This window comes from Bos grunniens, chromosome 1 (genome assembly GCF_055505025.1).
Source record: "Bos grunniens cultivar Pamir isolate PY7600 chromosome 1, Bosgru_T2T1.0, whole genome shotgun sequence".
NCBI classification, from domain to species: Eukaryota; Metazoa; Chordata; class Mammalia; order Artiodactyla; family Bovidae; genus Bos; species Bos grunniens.
Window position 1 is genome coordinate 19000341 of NC_141165.1, and position 14840 is coordinate 19015180.

At 43.9% G+C, this 14840-nt stretch overlaps 1 protein-coding gene across 32 annotated transcripts in view; it reads left to right on the top strand.

Moving 5' to 3' along the window:
- The window catches only part of NEK11 (NIMA related kinase 11), a 272407-nt gene extending 264506 nt beyond the window's left edge, over positions 1 to 7901 (top strand). For 22 of the 32 annotated variants that reach the window (XM_086345852.1, XM_086345908.1, XM_086346034.1 and 19 more), the window contains one exon: positions 7022 to 7901. In XM_086345852.1, the coding sequence (XP_086201978.1) occupies positions 7022 to 7313 (292 nt within the window). In that variant the 3' untranslated portion in view covers positions 7314 to 7901. Of the gene's footprint in view, positions 1 to 2314; positions 2588 to 7021 lie in introns of those variants that run through there. The other 10 variants (XM_086346250.1, XM_086346699.1, XM_086347282.1 and 7 more) reach the window with 2 other exon arrangements.
- The last annotated feature ends 6939 nt before the right edge of the window (positions 7902 to 14840 follow it).

Sequence of the window (14840 nt, forward strand, 5' to 3'; positions counted from 1 at the left end):
TGGACTAAGATGATATTTCAGTTCAGTTCAGTTCAGTCGCTCAGTCGTGTCCAACTCTTTACGACCCCATGAATCGCAGCACGCCAGGCCTCCCTGTCCATCACCAACTCCCGGAGTTCACTCAGATTCATGTCCATCGAGTCAGTGATGCCATCCAGCCATCTCATCCTCTGTCATCCCCTTCTCCTCTTGCCCCCAATCCCTCACAGCATCAGAGTCTTTTCCAATGAGACAACTCTTTGCATGAGGTCGCCAAAGTACTGGAGTTTCAGCTTTAGCATCATTCCTTCCAAAGAAATCCCAGGGCTGATCTCCTTCAGAATGGACTGCTTGGATCTCCTTGCAGTCCAAGGGACTCTCAAGAGTCTTCTCCAACACCACAGTTCAAAAGCATCAATTCTTCGGTGCTCAGCCTTCTTCACAGTCCAACTCTCACATCCATACATGACCACAGGAAAAACCATAGCCTTGACTACACGGACCTTTGTTGGCAAAGTAATGTCTCTGCTTTTGAATACGCTATCTAGGTTGGTCATAACTTTCCTTCCAAGGAGTAAGCAAGTGAAGCATCTGGACTAAGATGATATTTAGGATCCCTTCATCAAGGCTGTATATTGTCACCCTGTTTATTTAACTTATATGCAGAGGACATCATGAGAAACGCTGGACTGGAAGAGACACGAACTGGAATCAAGATTGCCAGGAGAAATATCAATAACCTCAGATATGCAGATGACACCACCCTTATGGCAGAAAGTGAAGAGGAACTAAAAAGCCTCTTGATGAAAGTGAAAGTGGAGAGTGAGAAAGTTGGCTTAAAGCTCAATATTCAGAAAATGAAGATCATGGCATCTGGTCGCATCACTTCATGGGAAATAGATGGGGAAACAGTGGAAACAGTGTCAGACTTTATTTTTGGGGGCTCCAAAATCACTGCAGCCATGAAATTAAAAGATGCTTACTCCTTGGAAGAAACCTTATGACCAACTAGAGAGCATATTGAAAAGCAGAGACATTACTTTGCCAACAAAGGTCAAGGCTATGGTTTTTCCTGTGGTCATGTATGGATGTGAGAGTTGGACTGTGAAGAAGGCTGAGTGCCGAAGAATTGATGCTTTTGAACTGTGGTGTTGGAGAAGACTCTTGAGAGTCCCTTGGACTGCAAGGAGATCCAAGCAGTCCATTCTGAAGGAGATCAGCCCTGGGATTTCTTTGGAAGGAATGATGCTAAAGCTGAAACTCCAGTACTTTGGCCACCTCATGTGAAGAGTTGTCTCATTGGAAAAGACTCTGATGCTGGGAGGGATTAGGGGCAGGAGGAGAAGGGGACGACAGAGTATGAGATGGCTGGATGGCATCACTGACTCGATGGATGTGAGTTTGGGTGAACTCCAGGAGTTGGTGATGGACAGGGAGGCCTGGCGTGCTGCGATTCATGGGGTCGCAAAGAGTCGGACATGACTGAGCGACTGATCTGATCTGAAACACTTAAAATGCTTTGAACAAGAGGATAAAATTGATTAAGGATATGAAGCATGGGACAAAATAGATGAAAAAGAATTAAAATACACTTTTTTTCATTTGAGAATAAAGTTCTTTTTACTGGAGTTATCCACCTAACTAAAGGGATAGTTCCTCCGTTTGATAAAACTAACCCCCCTTTCCCCCTTAAACAACACAGGAAACACTCCCTTCCCTTTTCAAATCTTAGATAATAGCAGGAAAGACCCCTGAAATAGAATATTCTGTTTTGTGATTCCTAGAACACATCATTGCAGGAATATTACAGCCTGTTTTCTGAGTGTCAGAGTAGATTTATGGTGCAGTCTTACAACATGTAAATCTTAAAGCACCTGTGACTTTTCTTTTGGCATTTGTTTATGGCAGGCCTGATTTTGTTATTGACCCACAATTTATTTGGAATAAATAAATTTACAAACACAGAAATGTTTACCACATATTTTTGTTACAAGTTTTTAACAATTGTACTGTGGTCGGATAACAAGATCTCGTATAAAAATCAGTATTTGAAAAGTGTAGTAACTTGAATTGTTGTCTAGTATATGGTCAGTTTTTTGTAAATGTTACATGAGAGTCTGGAGAGAATGTGGTTGCTATAATCATCAGATGGGAGAGGGTCCTATATATATCTATTAAATCTAGCTTAATAAGTGTATTCAGATTTTCTGTTACTAATTTTTTCCAATGCTTTCGTATATCAATAACTGAAATCCTACATTATGAGAATGTATTTGACAATTTCTCCCTGTACTGCTTGATGAATTTTTTTTTTTGGCTTTGGCTTATTTTGCAGCATGTAGACTCTTTAGACACACGGGATCTTAATTCCTCAACCAGGGATCGCACCGAGTCCCCTACATTGCAAGACAGATTCTTAACCACTGGAGCATCCGGGAAGTCCTGCACTTGATGTATTTTTATTCTACTTTATTAGATGCATGCAGATTTAGAATTTTCATTTCTTCCTGGTGGATTAAACTGTTTTCATTATCTAGTGGCATTCTTTATTCTATTAAGGCTTTTTTTCCCCTTAAATCTATTTTGTCTCATAAAACATATATAATAAGCAGATTTCTTTTGGTTTTTATTTGCCTGGCATATCTTTTATTTTTAGATTTGCTTACTCTCAACCTTTCAATGCTCTATATTTTAGCTGTGTTTCATAAATTATACCTAGATGGATTTTTCTTTTTAGACAGTGAGTTTATGCATCAACATTTGCTGGAGGATGTTTAGATCACAAATAAAATAGCCCTTCCAGGAATGGTTAGCTGTAACCGGGTACCCAACAAGAACCTATTGCACCACCATTTTCATAAAGGGCCTGAAAATCACACATCCCATCTAGGGGTGTCATGTGTTGCCCAAGCATGTGAAGTGGTCATCTGTCTCTGCCCACCAGATTCAGAGACGGACATTGGAAATACTAGACATGGAGAGAAGTGGTACAAAATCCACCTTTCATAAAGGTTCCTGGTACTTGTTAGCACCAATGACCATTAAGACAATGGTATTAAAGGGAGAGCTTATGGCACTCTTTTATTCCTGTGGGGCCTCATACATATTTAATGTGCAGGATTTTCTTATGTTCTTTAAAATCATTTTTCAAGGTTTCCTTAAACTGTGTCTAAAGAATAATCTGTGTCTCTTAATGTTTTCTGTTAAACTCAGTTTCTCTCTACAAAACTACTTTTTCTTAAATCCCACTGGGCCACCAGTCTTTTTATGTCACCCCCCACCCCCCAAATTCGGGAGCTTCCCTGGTGGCTCAGACAGGAAAGCATCTGTCTACAATGCAGAAGACCCGGGTTCGATCCCTGGGTCGGGAAGATCCCTGGAGAAGGAAATGGCAATCCACTCTAGTACTATTGCCTGGAAAATCCCATGGACAGAGGAACCTGGTAGGCTACAGTCCATGGTATCGCAAAGAGTCGGACACAACTGAGCAACTTCACTTCACTTCACCCCCAAATTCAGCTAGAAAAGATAAAAGTATTTAGAAGAGTGTCTCAACTGGCGGCAGAACAACAAAATTACTTGAAGCTCCCAGTTGAACTGAAGTAGGATTACTGTGTCATTCACCACTGGGGAAGCAACAATAATGGACACGAGAGTAAAACAATGGTTATCAGGTTCCTGGTAGGCGACAGGTACTCTGCTTAAATGTGTGTGTGTATGTGTGTGTGTGTATGTGTGTGTGTGTATGTGTGTGTGTGCACGCTCAGTCATTCAGTCATGTCCAACTCTTTGTGACCCCATGGACTGTAGCCCGCCAGGCTCCTCTGTCCGTGGAATTTTTCCAGGCAAGAATAGTGAAGTGGGTTGCCATTTCCTACTCCAGGGGATCTTCCCAACCCAGGGATCAAACCTGCCATCACCTGTTTCCTAAATTGGCAGGCAGATTCTTCACCACTGTGCCACCTGTGTGTGTGTAAATACCAGTTAAATATGAAAAGCCCAAGGCTCAGAGAGGTTAAGGAACTGGCATGAGGTCATGCAGCCTGTGAAAGGGAGAGCCAGGATCCAACTCTGATCTCTCTGAATCCGACGTCCATATCCTAGTGATGAAAAGAATGAGTACTGGAGTGAAACTGCTGGGACTCACATTCCAGCTCCACCACTTTAAAGTTAGGTGCTGGTGGGCAGGTTACATGATACCCTCTCCATGTATATATATACACTCAGTATCTCAGTTTCTTCATCTGTAAAATGGAAATGACAATAATGTCTATCTACACTGTTGTTATGAAGATTTAAAGGGATGATCTGAGATGATGCTCAGAATGGAGGCTGGCACACAGAGAAAGTGCAGGAACTGTTAGTATGGTTTCAGGGGACATTTGGGGCTTCTTTATCATCAGCGGTTAATATTAATAATCACATTCTAAGGTTTCTTTAATGTTGTGTTCATATGGCTCTCGCCCACGTCTTTGCGCATCCTCCACACCCACCAGGCACCTCACTGGTCTCCCGCTGCTCCCACACACATCCTCCAGCTGTTACAGCTCAAGTGAGATGGTGCCTCCGCCTCTTCCACAAGGTATCCCTGATTTTCCCAACCAGGAACTATCATGAGACACTATTTGATGGCACCTGGTGGCCGTCTAGGTCATTTCTTCATTCCCCAAGTCTTTCCTGAGCACCTACTGAATGCCTGGTCCTGTCCTAGGTGCTGAGTCCCTCCTTTATGGAATTTGTATGCTAATTAGGGAAGTAGGGAGAGGCCAACAGCAAACATACACACAAAAAGATGGAAGAAAAATACCAAAAGTAATATGTGCTGTGCAAATAGTTCAGGTTGTGTGATCCTGTGGAACAACTGGATGGATCTCTTAGACTCGGTGGGGAAGGATGGTTTCTCCAAGAAGGTGATATTTAAGCTGAGATCTGAATGGCAAGAAGGAGGCAGCAATATAAAGATCAAAGGGAGAAGCATTTTAAGGAAGAGGGAACAGCTTGTGCACAGACCCAGAGGTGGGAATAAGCTTGGGTTGTTTTTAAGGAACAGAAAGGAGGTAGGTGTGACTGGAACCTAATGGCTAAGGCAGACTGTGGACAAGACAGAGCAGGTTGGTGGAGGAAGGCAGGAGGCAGATTATGCACAGCCTGATAAATGAGAGTAGGGAAGGGACCAGACCCTAATGTTATAGGAGTCTGAGACAGTGAAGTGATGGGATCTGACTGTGGTTTGGTACATGTCAGCAAGGAAAGTATGAATTTCTGGGAGTGGTTGAGGTGACTACAGATGTGAAGTGTCTTGGGTTCGGTTCTGATTATCTCTTAGCAAAGGTGGGAAACCTACACAAGCTGGAGGATGTGGGGCCCTAGGGCTGCCAGTCTCTCCAGCACTTGAAGTTCCAAGACCTGTGTTTGAGTTCAAGTTCCATTAACCACTAGCTGTGTGAGTTTGTGAAAGCCAACACACTTATTGTCATCTGTAAAATGGAGATGAACATTCAATATGTTGCTTAGTTTACAAGGGTCATTTGAGAGAATAAATGTAAAAGCATTGTGTAAGCTCTGACTTAATATAAAAATGTAAGTTAAAATTTAAGGTGCATATATCTTGCATTGTAATTACAAGTCTGTAAACTAGATCAGGATCAGTTACTTCTTTTTATCTGTCATAATACCTAACCCAGTTCTATGTCTTCTAGGGATTACAAGATTGTACAACACTGTACAATAAAAGCTTAAAAAAATAAATGAAAGCATTTGTGATTAATGCCTTCAGTTATTGTTAGCATTACTAGCATTATTGTCTAGCAGTAATGCATTTAAGATTCTGGGGAAAAAGAACTGATTTTTCTTTTCACCAAATTCATTAAAATGAAGAGTAAAGAAACATTTCTTCAGTTAAAGTTATAAAAATATTTATACTTGCCCCTTAGTATCCTTGGGCTCTGCATCTGTGGCTTCAACCAACTGGGGGTCAAAAATATTTGAAAAAGAAATTCTAGAAAGTTCCAAAAAGCAAAACTTGAATTTGCTGCAAGCCAGCAACAATTTTCATAGCATTTACATTGTATTTACAAGTATTTACATGGCATTTACATTGTATTATGTACTGTAAGTAATCTAGAGATGATATGTGCATGCTGCTGCTGCTGCTAAGTCGCTTCAGTCGTGTCCGACTTTGTGCGACCCCATAGATGGCAGCTGACCAGGCTCCCCCGTCCCTGGGATTCTCCAGGCAAGAACACTGGAGTGGGTTGCCATTTCCTTCTCCAATGCATGAAAGTGAAAAGTGAAAGTGAAGTCACTCAGTCGTGTCCGACTCTTCGCGACCCCATGGACTACAGCCTACCAGGCTCCTCCATCCATGGGATTTTCCAGGCAAGAGTACTGGAGTGGGGTGCCATTGTCCTCTCCATGATATGTGCATAGGTTATATGCAAATACTATGCCATTTTATAAAAGGGACTTGAGCATCCATGGTTTTGGTATTTGCAAGGGGTCCTGAATGAATGCCGTGCCAAAGGGACGACAGTATAATCATCAACCTAATTCATCACACATTTTTCATTAAAAAATTTTTTTTTATACTTATTTATTTATTTGGCTGCTCCGGGTCTTAGTTGCATCATGTGGGACCTAGTTGTCTCACCATGGATCAACCAGTCCTCCTTCACTGAGAGCACAGTGTGTGGGATCTAGTTCCCTGTGGAGGGATCAAACCTGGGTCCCCTGCCTTGTGAGCATGGAGTCTCAGTCACCAGGACCACCAGGAAAGTAGCTAATTAATGATTTTAAAAAGCATGATATCCAAAAAAAACACAAACATGGTATCCATGGAGGATTGGTTCCAGGAAATGTGCCTGCCCTCTGCAGATACCAAAATCCAAGGGTGCTCAAGTCCCTTGTATAAAATGGCAGTGCAGTCACCCTTGGTATCCACAGGTTCCGCACCCCCAGCTTCAACCACCTGTGGACACACAGGGCTGACTGTACAGTTTCTCAATGTGTAACTTTTCTTGCTCTTTCCTGACTTGCCTGGCAGATCCGCTGTGCAGAAGCTGGGAGCGGAGGTGTTTGAGGAGGTCTACAGTTACCTCAAGAGAGCAAGGCAGCAGGGAGCCAGCGAGGCAGAGGTCTGGGCAGCTCTGGAAACAGTGGTACCTCGAGCCAGTGACTGTTTTGAGGTTGACCAACTACTCTACTTTGAGGAGCAGTTGCTGATCACCAGGGCAGAAGGGGTCACTCTTCCCCAGAACCATCATGAAGCAACTGTCAGAAGCAAGCAGGTCCCAGTGGACAAGGAGCCTGTGAAAATCCATCAGCACTGTCGCTGACGTCTGTTCTGGGACCTGGGTGCAGAGCAGCGGTCTCTACCTTCAATCCCTTGTCAATCTCCTTCAGAGAGTAGTCAGCTTGGGCCTTAGTGTTGTCAGGTCTATACTGTGAGACAGGCACATGGATCGGCTTGTCTTCCTGAAGAGTAGTCCTGCTCTAGTGCCTTTGGGTCTCCAGCAGGGTTGGCTCACCCTGGCCTTGGCCTGGGAGAAGGCACATGCTCTTCACATTTCCACTCAGTGCCGACTGCTCTGAGTCTCCAGGGACTGTGGGCAGCCTGCTCCTGAGGGGGGTTGGTCCCCAGCCTCTGACGTGCTGAGCTGCTTCTTAGGGGCCAGAGGTACCTGTCTCAGGTTGCCAGCTTTCGGCCCACTTTACCCTTGAATGCCTAGCAAGCAAGAAGTGCACATGTGTAAAGAGAGAGTGAGTCCTTTCTGTGATGTATTCCCCAAACTCATCCAAGGAGTATTAACGACTTTTATTGGTGGCTATAAAATCAATCACCTATTTTTCTCTTGTCCTATCCAGAAGTATCTTGTTGAACGTAGCACATCCATCTAAGGATAATTACTACGTAGAGGAGCTAAGACTTTGCTTGTTGCCTATTATTGTCCAGTGCTGTGCTCATTACTATAAGAATCTTACTTCATCAAATCTTTTCACCAGAGAAAGAGAGAGAGTGAGAGAGTCCTGGTCATGTGGATTGGATTCCTAAACTGGATTTTGGCCAGGTTCAAGTCCCTGATACTCTGTCTGGTGTCAATTTTATTTTTAGTCCAGTCACAAGAACTCAAGAGGGGCAGAGGGGAAATTTCCTCCTCCCTGACACTTGGGTGAGTTTTTGGGTCAGAAGAGGAAATAGGTAGGTTTTTAACTATTTCACAAGTAAAACATGTCCAGGGAACATCACCCTGCATTTAAGAACATACTGGAGGGGGGAAAAGACTGCCTTTACCCTCTTACCAGATGGAGCGGCTAGTGGCGGCTGCACGGCGCTGGAGTGGCTGACAGGAGATACCCCACGTCCAAGGTCAGGAGCAATGGCTGTGCTTTGCTGGAGCAGCCGTGAAGAGATACCCCACGTCTAAGGTAAGAGAAACCCCAGTAAGACAGTAGGTGCTGAGAGAGGGCATCAGAGGGCAGACAGACTGAGACCACAATCACAGAAACCTAGCCAATCTGATCACACAGACCACTGCCTTGTCTAACTCAATGAAACTAAACCATGCCATGTAGGGCCACCCAAGACAGATGGGTCATGGTGGAGAGTTCTGACAAAATGTGGTCCACTGGAGAAGGGAATGGCAAACCACTTCAGTATTCTTGCATTGAGAACTCCATGAACAGTATGATGGGGAAACAGTGGAAACAGTGGCTGACTTTATTTTGGGGGGCTCTAAAATCACTGCAGATGATGACTGTAGCCATGAAATTAAAAGACACTTACTCCTTGGAAGGAAAGTTATGACCAACCTAGATAGCATATTAAAAAGCAGAGACATAACTTTGTCAACAAAGGTCCATCTCGTCAAGGTATGGTTTTTCCAGTGGTCATGTATGGATGTGAGAGTAGGACCATAAAGAAAGCTGAGTGCTGAAGAATTGATGCTTTTGAACTGTGGTGTTGGAGAAGACTCTTGAGAGTCCCTTGGACTGCAAGGAGATCCAACCAGTCCATCCTAAGGGAGATCAGCCCTGAGTGTTCATTGGAAGGATTGATGGTGAAACTGAAACTCCAATACTTTGGCCATCTGATGCGAAGAGCTGACTCATTTGAAAAGACCCTGATGCTGGGAAAGATTGAGGGCAGGGGGAGAAGGGGACGACAGAGGATGAGATGGTTGGATGGCACCACGGACTCAATGGACATGAGTCTGGGTAAACTCTGGGAGTTGGTGATGGACAGGGAGGCCTGGTGTACTGTGGTCCATGGGGTCACAAAGACTTGGGCACGACTGAGTGACTGAACTGAACTTACCCTCTTAGGTTCTGTAGCTGGAGTCTTCAAAGTAAAGTGACCACAGACAGCACAAGAAAAAGGATACACATTTTATTTGATTTAATGTTTTTACATGACATATGTGTGTGTGGGGGGGGTGCTTTTTAGAAAGAAGTGACTGCCAAAGAAACAGGCCTGACAACTTAAACACCATTTTGACGAAAGAGCAGGGATCAATATGTGGAGATGTGACAAAACAGAGGGAAAAGAGACTTGAGCTCCAAGGGGGGTGAATTGTGGGGCCGTGACAAGGAGACACATGGAGCTGGTGGCAGATAAGGGGTGAGTTAGGAGTCTGCACAGATCTGTCTCGGCACCGGTGCCCCATCTCCAGTGATAAAAATGTTATCCTTTCCCCAGTGCAGGGAGGGTGCTTTTCTCATGGGAAATGATGCTTTTAACAGAGCTCTTCCTGCATCTGCTGTTTCTTAATTACTTTCAGCTCAAAATAATCCTTATGCCAAAGTGGCATATTTGGAGGTGGCCTATTCTTGTCCCCTACAATGTCTAGGAAGACAGGTCCAGAAGGAAAACATGTTATCACCAGGATTTATGCTGTGCCCTGTATCAGCCATCACAGAAAGGAAAGATAGGAAGAAATACCATCTTGGATCAGAGCTCCACATCTTATAAAAGAAGCTCACTTTGTTTATTTTCCAACTGGTTTACTGGGAACGGCAGCACAGACTTAAAATGACTAGAAAATTCCTTTTGGATTTTACCATTGGGAAAATGCTTTGTCCCTCAGCCATACTCAGGTGGGCATTAATCACTGACCAGATTGCAAGATGGTAAGTGGAAATTGGCTGAGCAATTGGAGAGCTAGGAAGCTGCTTGTTATGAATCAGTCACAGGAATGAAGGAATAAAGAAGCCCTGCTACTGCGTGGCTTTGTAAAATACATATATATTTCAGAAATGCCAACTGACCTCTCTGCTTCCTCTTTATGCAGGGGAAATGCCACCAGCTATTCTGGGTGATATAGAAATAAGGCACACAAAGGAGAGTGATGGGAATTAATTATTTAATGTATTTGGGGCTGGGGCCAAAGGGAAAGCTCTCAGTCCATTTTTTGGGCTCAGGATAAAGGAAGCAGACAAATAGACAGCAGCTCAAGGAGGGGAGATACTCCACTCCTCTTTCACGATGGTGGGGCAACTCATGTGCCTTAACTACTGTGTCAGAAGGGAAGGGCCACCAACATGATAAAGGAGGAAAAGTGAAAAATGGAAGAGAAGAAGAAAGGGTGAGAGAGAGGCAGAGACAGAGAGAGGGGAGGGGAGAGGGACAGGAGTGGCCACACAGCAAAGAGTATTTTAAAATGATCTTCCTGGGACTTCCCTGGCAGTCTAGTGGTTAAGAATCTGCCTTCCAATACAGGGGGTGCAAGTTCAATCCTTGGTTGGGGAACTAAGATCACACATGCCTTGTGGCAAAAAAACATGAAACAGAAACAGTACTGCAACAAATTCAACAGACTTTTAAAATGGTCCACATAAAAAGATAGTGATCTTTGTTTGCATAAGGAAAACAGTTGAACTTGCTCCCAGATGATTTCCCTCATAGCTCAGTTGGTAAAGAATCTGCCTACAATGCAGGAGACCTGGGTTTGATTCATGGGTTGGAAAGATCCCCTGGAGAAGGAAATAGCAACCCACTCCAGTATTCTTGGCTGAAGAATCCCAGAGGCAGAGGAGCCTGGAAGGCTGCAGTCCATGGGGTCACAAAGAGTCAGACACGACTTAGCAACTAAACCACCAACCACCACCCTGATGACTAGGATTCTGGACCCACTCTCACCACGTACTGTGGTCATTCCTGCGTTTGCCTGAAGATTGCCATAAAAAATAAGCAAGATAATGTCGCATGTTGAATCATGGGGAATTGCTCATGGGGCTCGTGTGCACATGCTTTAAATGCTGTTAAGATGCTCTCTACTTTGGAGGAGAAATTATTAATTTTATTATTAGGCTGCCTGATCCCCCATCATTGGAGATTCATCCCTGAAGGCCTCCTTAGGTGGTTAAGATTCTAGTACTGACATCCAAACACACCCCAAAAGTCAACACTTTTCAGCCAGCCATTTTCAGCCAGCTCTTTGACTAGGAATTTGCTTACAGTCAGTTGAGAGCTGAGAGGCTGTGAAGCAAGCACCTCTGGAACGACTTTGAGTGATGCCAAGGACCAGCTCCACGTCCTGCCCAGGTCTCAACACACTTCACATGCAGGAACCTACAATTGCTGCATCCCCAGTGCCCTCAGTATACTCAGCTCTCCCCCAACTTCAGAAGGAAATTCAGAAATTTAGTCCAACAAATATATCTTATGAAATAATACATCTGTAAATACTCATTAGGAGTGCTGTGCTGTACTCAGTTGCTCAGTGGTGTCCAACTCTTTGTGATTCCATGGACTGCAGCCCACCAGGCTCCTCTGTCAATGGGGATTCTCCTGGAGCCATTAAGATTTACACAGAAAACAAAGCTTAATGCTAATAGAGTATTTGCAAAGCAGATTTATAAGTTTAGTTGGGAGACAATCATTCAGCAACTAGAGTTTTTTCGTCCCAAAATATTACGCTTTTTCCTGCTCTTAAAGATTGAATTTTTGGCTCCAGTTCACCCCTCCCTGGACCCTTGACTGCTTTTTAACTTCTTAGTTCTTCCCACTGTCATAGGAGGGGGTATTTTCCTACCCCCAGACCCTGAGTTTGGCCACAGAACTGTTCCGGCTGTATTATCACTCAGGAGCAGGAAACTTACAGGGATAGTTGGTTAAAGGGCACGATGTTTCAGTTATATGCAGTGAATAAGTTCTAGAGATTTTATGTACATAAGGACTGTAGTTAATAATACTGTATTATTGTAGACTTACAATTTGCCAAGAAATAAATCTTAAATGTTCTCACCACATACACACACACACACAAAATAGTAACTATGTGAGGTGATAACATACATTAATTAGCCTGATTGTGGTAATTTCACGATGTATATGTCTAGCAAATATATCAAATCATCATGTTGTACCCCTCAAATATATACAGTTTTTCTTGGTCAATTATACCTCAATAAAGCTGGGGACACAACTGAGTGACTGAATTGAACTGAACTGAAAGCTGGGGGAAAATTCAGGCAAGAAGGAGACAAAGATCTTACAGGCATGAAGAACATGCCATCTTTTTGCGCCACTAGTTCATCGAGTGTGAGGGTGACCATGGCAGGTTTGAGAGGAAGGTGTGTGGCTGGTCTCCAAGACACCTCCAGTGGTCCCCCACCTCTGGTAGGTATCCTGCTCTGTCTGTGCAGCTCCCTATCATGTGGCATCACCTTGTGGTCAGGAGGATCCTGTAGAAGTCATGTATGACTTCTGACACTAGTCATAAAAGATATGGATCCCATGTTGCTTTCCCTTGGGTGCCTCACTCTGAAAGAAGCCAGCCACTGTGTCATGAGGGCACTCGAGCAACCCCATGGCAAGATCTATGTGGCATGAAACTGAGACTTCTGCCACCAGCTCTAACTTCCAGTCATACAGTGAGCCACCTGGGAAACAAATTCTTCTGCCCTAGTCAAGCCTTCATCTGATGCAGCCCATGCTGATTGCTGAACTAAAACAGCATGAGAAACTCTGAGCCAGAACCATCTAGCAAGCCATTCTGTAATTCCTGATCATCAGCCACCGTGAGATGTGTTTATTGTTAAGTCACTACCTTTTACAGTACATTTCAGCAACAGATCACTAATACAGAAGGCAAAGTTCACATGTGAGCTGTTTTTTTTTAGTTTTTTTTTTTTTTTTTTTTTTGACCATACAGCATGGCATGTGGGATCTTAGTTCCCTGACCTGATCAAACTCATGCCCCCCTTCATTGGAAGCACAGAATCTTAACCTCTGCTCCACCAGGGAACTAGGTTCCTAAACACTACTCTAATTTTGGCCATGTCACACAGCTTGCGGGATCTCAGCTCTCCAAGCAGGGACTGAACCCTGGCCACGGCAGTGAATGGCCAGAACCCTAACCACTAGGCAGCACAGAACTCCACACATGAGCTGTTGAGTTTACTTAGCTGAATCCCTAGAAGTGCGCAGCCCCTGAGGAAGACATGGCTTTGAGCTGTAACTTGAGACTGTGTGGAGGGCAGGTTTGAAAACATCTGAGATAAAGCAATATTAGGCCGATCCAGGTGCAAAGATGAAGCCTGATCATCATGTGATGAGTCTGGGCATCGAGGGTGGAGACCAGGAGAGGGAGCTGAGGAGTGAGGGCTGCCTGGGGTGGGCAAAGGAGCAGGGTGTCAGGGAGGCTCCTAGGTTTCCAGAAGGCGGGCTGGACAGGCATTCACAGAGGTGGGGGTATCTGGGTATGCTGGATTTGAGGCATTTGTAGGGTATTCAGCGGGGAGAGGTCCAGGTATGAACCTGGAAGTATCTGAAAAATTCTGTCCTTTAACTGAAATGGACCCACCTGATGAGCTCCAGACAACACAGCTGTGGATATTTTTGATGCTGTGCCTGCAAATAATCGAGAGCTGGCTTCTGTAGAATGCCACCTCCTTGAAGGCTGCTGGATGTAACTGCAGGTATGTGAATGCCTAAAAATTAATAATAACAGCAGCATCTAGCCCTTTCACTAAGTACTGACGGATAAACCTCAGTGGGCTCCTGCTGGCAGCTCTCTGCAGGTGGCACCTCCTTTCCCTCCCTCCTCCCATCCTATAGTCTTCAAAATCGCGGTTCTTAATCTTGGTTCTGCATTTGAAACACCTGGCAACTTTTATGAGGCTTAAATGGGATGGTGTAAAATTTTCTGACAAATGGGGGATGCTTGCAGTCTTCTTTTGCCTAAAAAGTAAAACCAAACTCTCACCTCTCTCCCCCCATCTCCTGGACCAAAAGAGATCTTCTCTGTGAAAGCGTTTTGTGAAATGCAAAGCTTTATTCAAATGTAAATTATAACCTTTACCTTTAACTTCACGAGAAGTCAAAGAGCTTTTTAACTTTTTACTATAAAAAACATCAAACTATATATAAAGAGAATAATATAGTATGCCTTTGTTAGGGAACTATCCCTTAGCTTCAGAAATGATCAATTTGTGGCCAATCTTGATTTTATTTATAGTCTCACCATTACTCCCTCGCTGGTTAATTTTTTTATCATTCATAAATATTTCAGCGTGTATCTCTAAAAGAATCTTTTTTTGTAGAAAGCCACACTACTACTACACTTAAAAGTGTTAGTCGCTCAGTTGTGTCTGACTCTTTGTGACCCCAGGGACTGTAGCCCACCAGGTTCCTGTGTCCATGGAATTCTCCAGGCAAGAATAGTGGAGTGGGTTGCCATTTATTTATCCAACTACACTTACAACATGATCAATAATTCCTATAGATCAAATATCCACTCAGCATTCACATCTCCCCCACAGTCTTTGTTTCTTCAGATTAGGATCTAAATAATCCCTTCACTAGATATGTCTCCTCAATCTCTTTTAATGTATGGATTCTGCCCCCATCTCCTCTTCCCTTG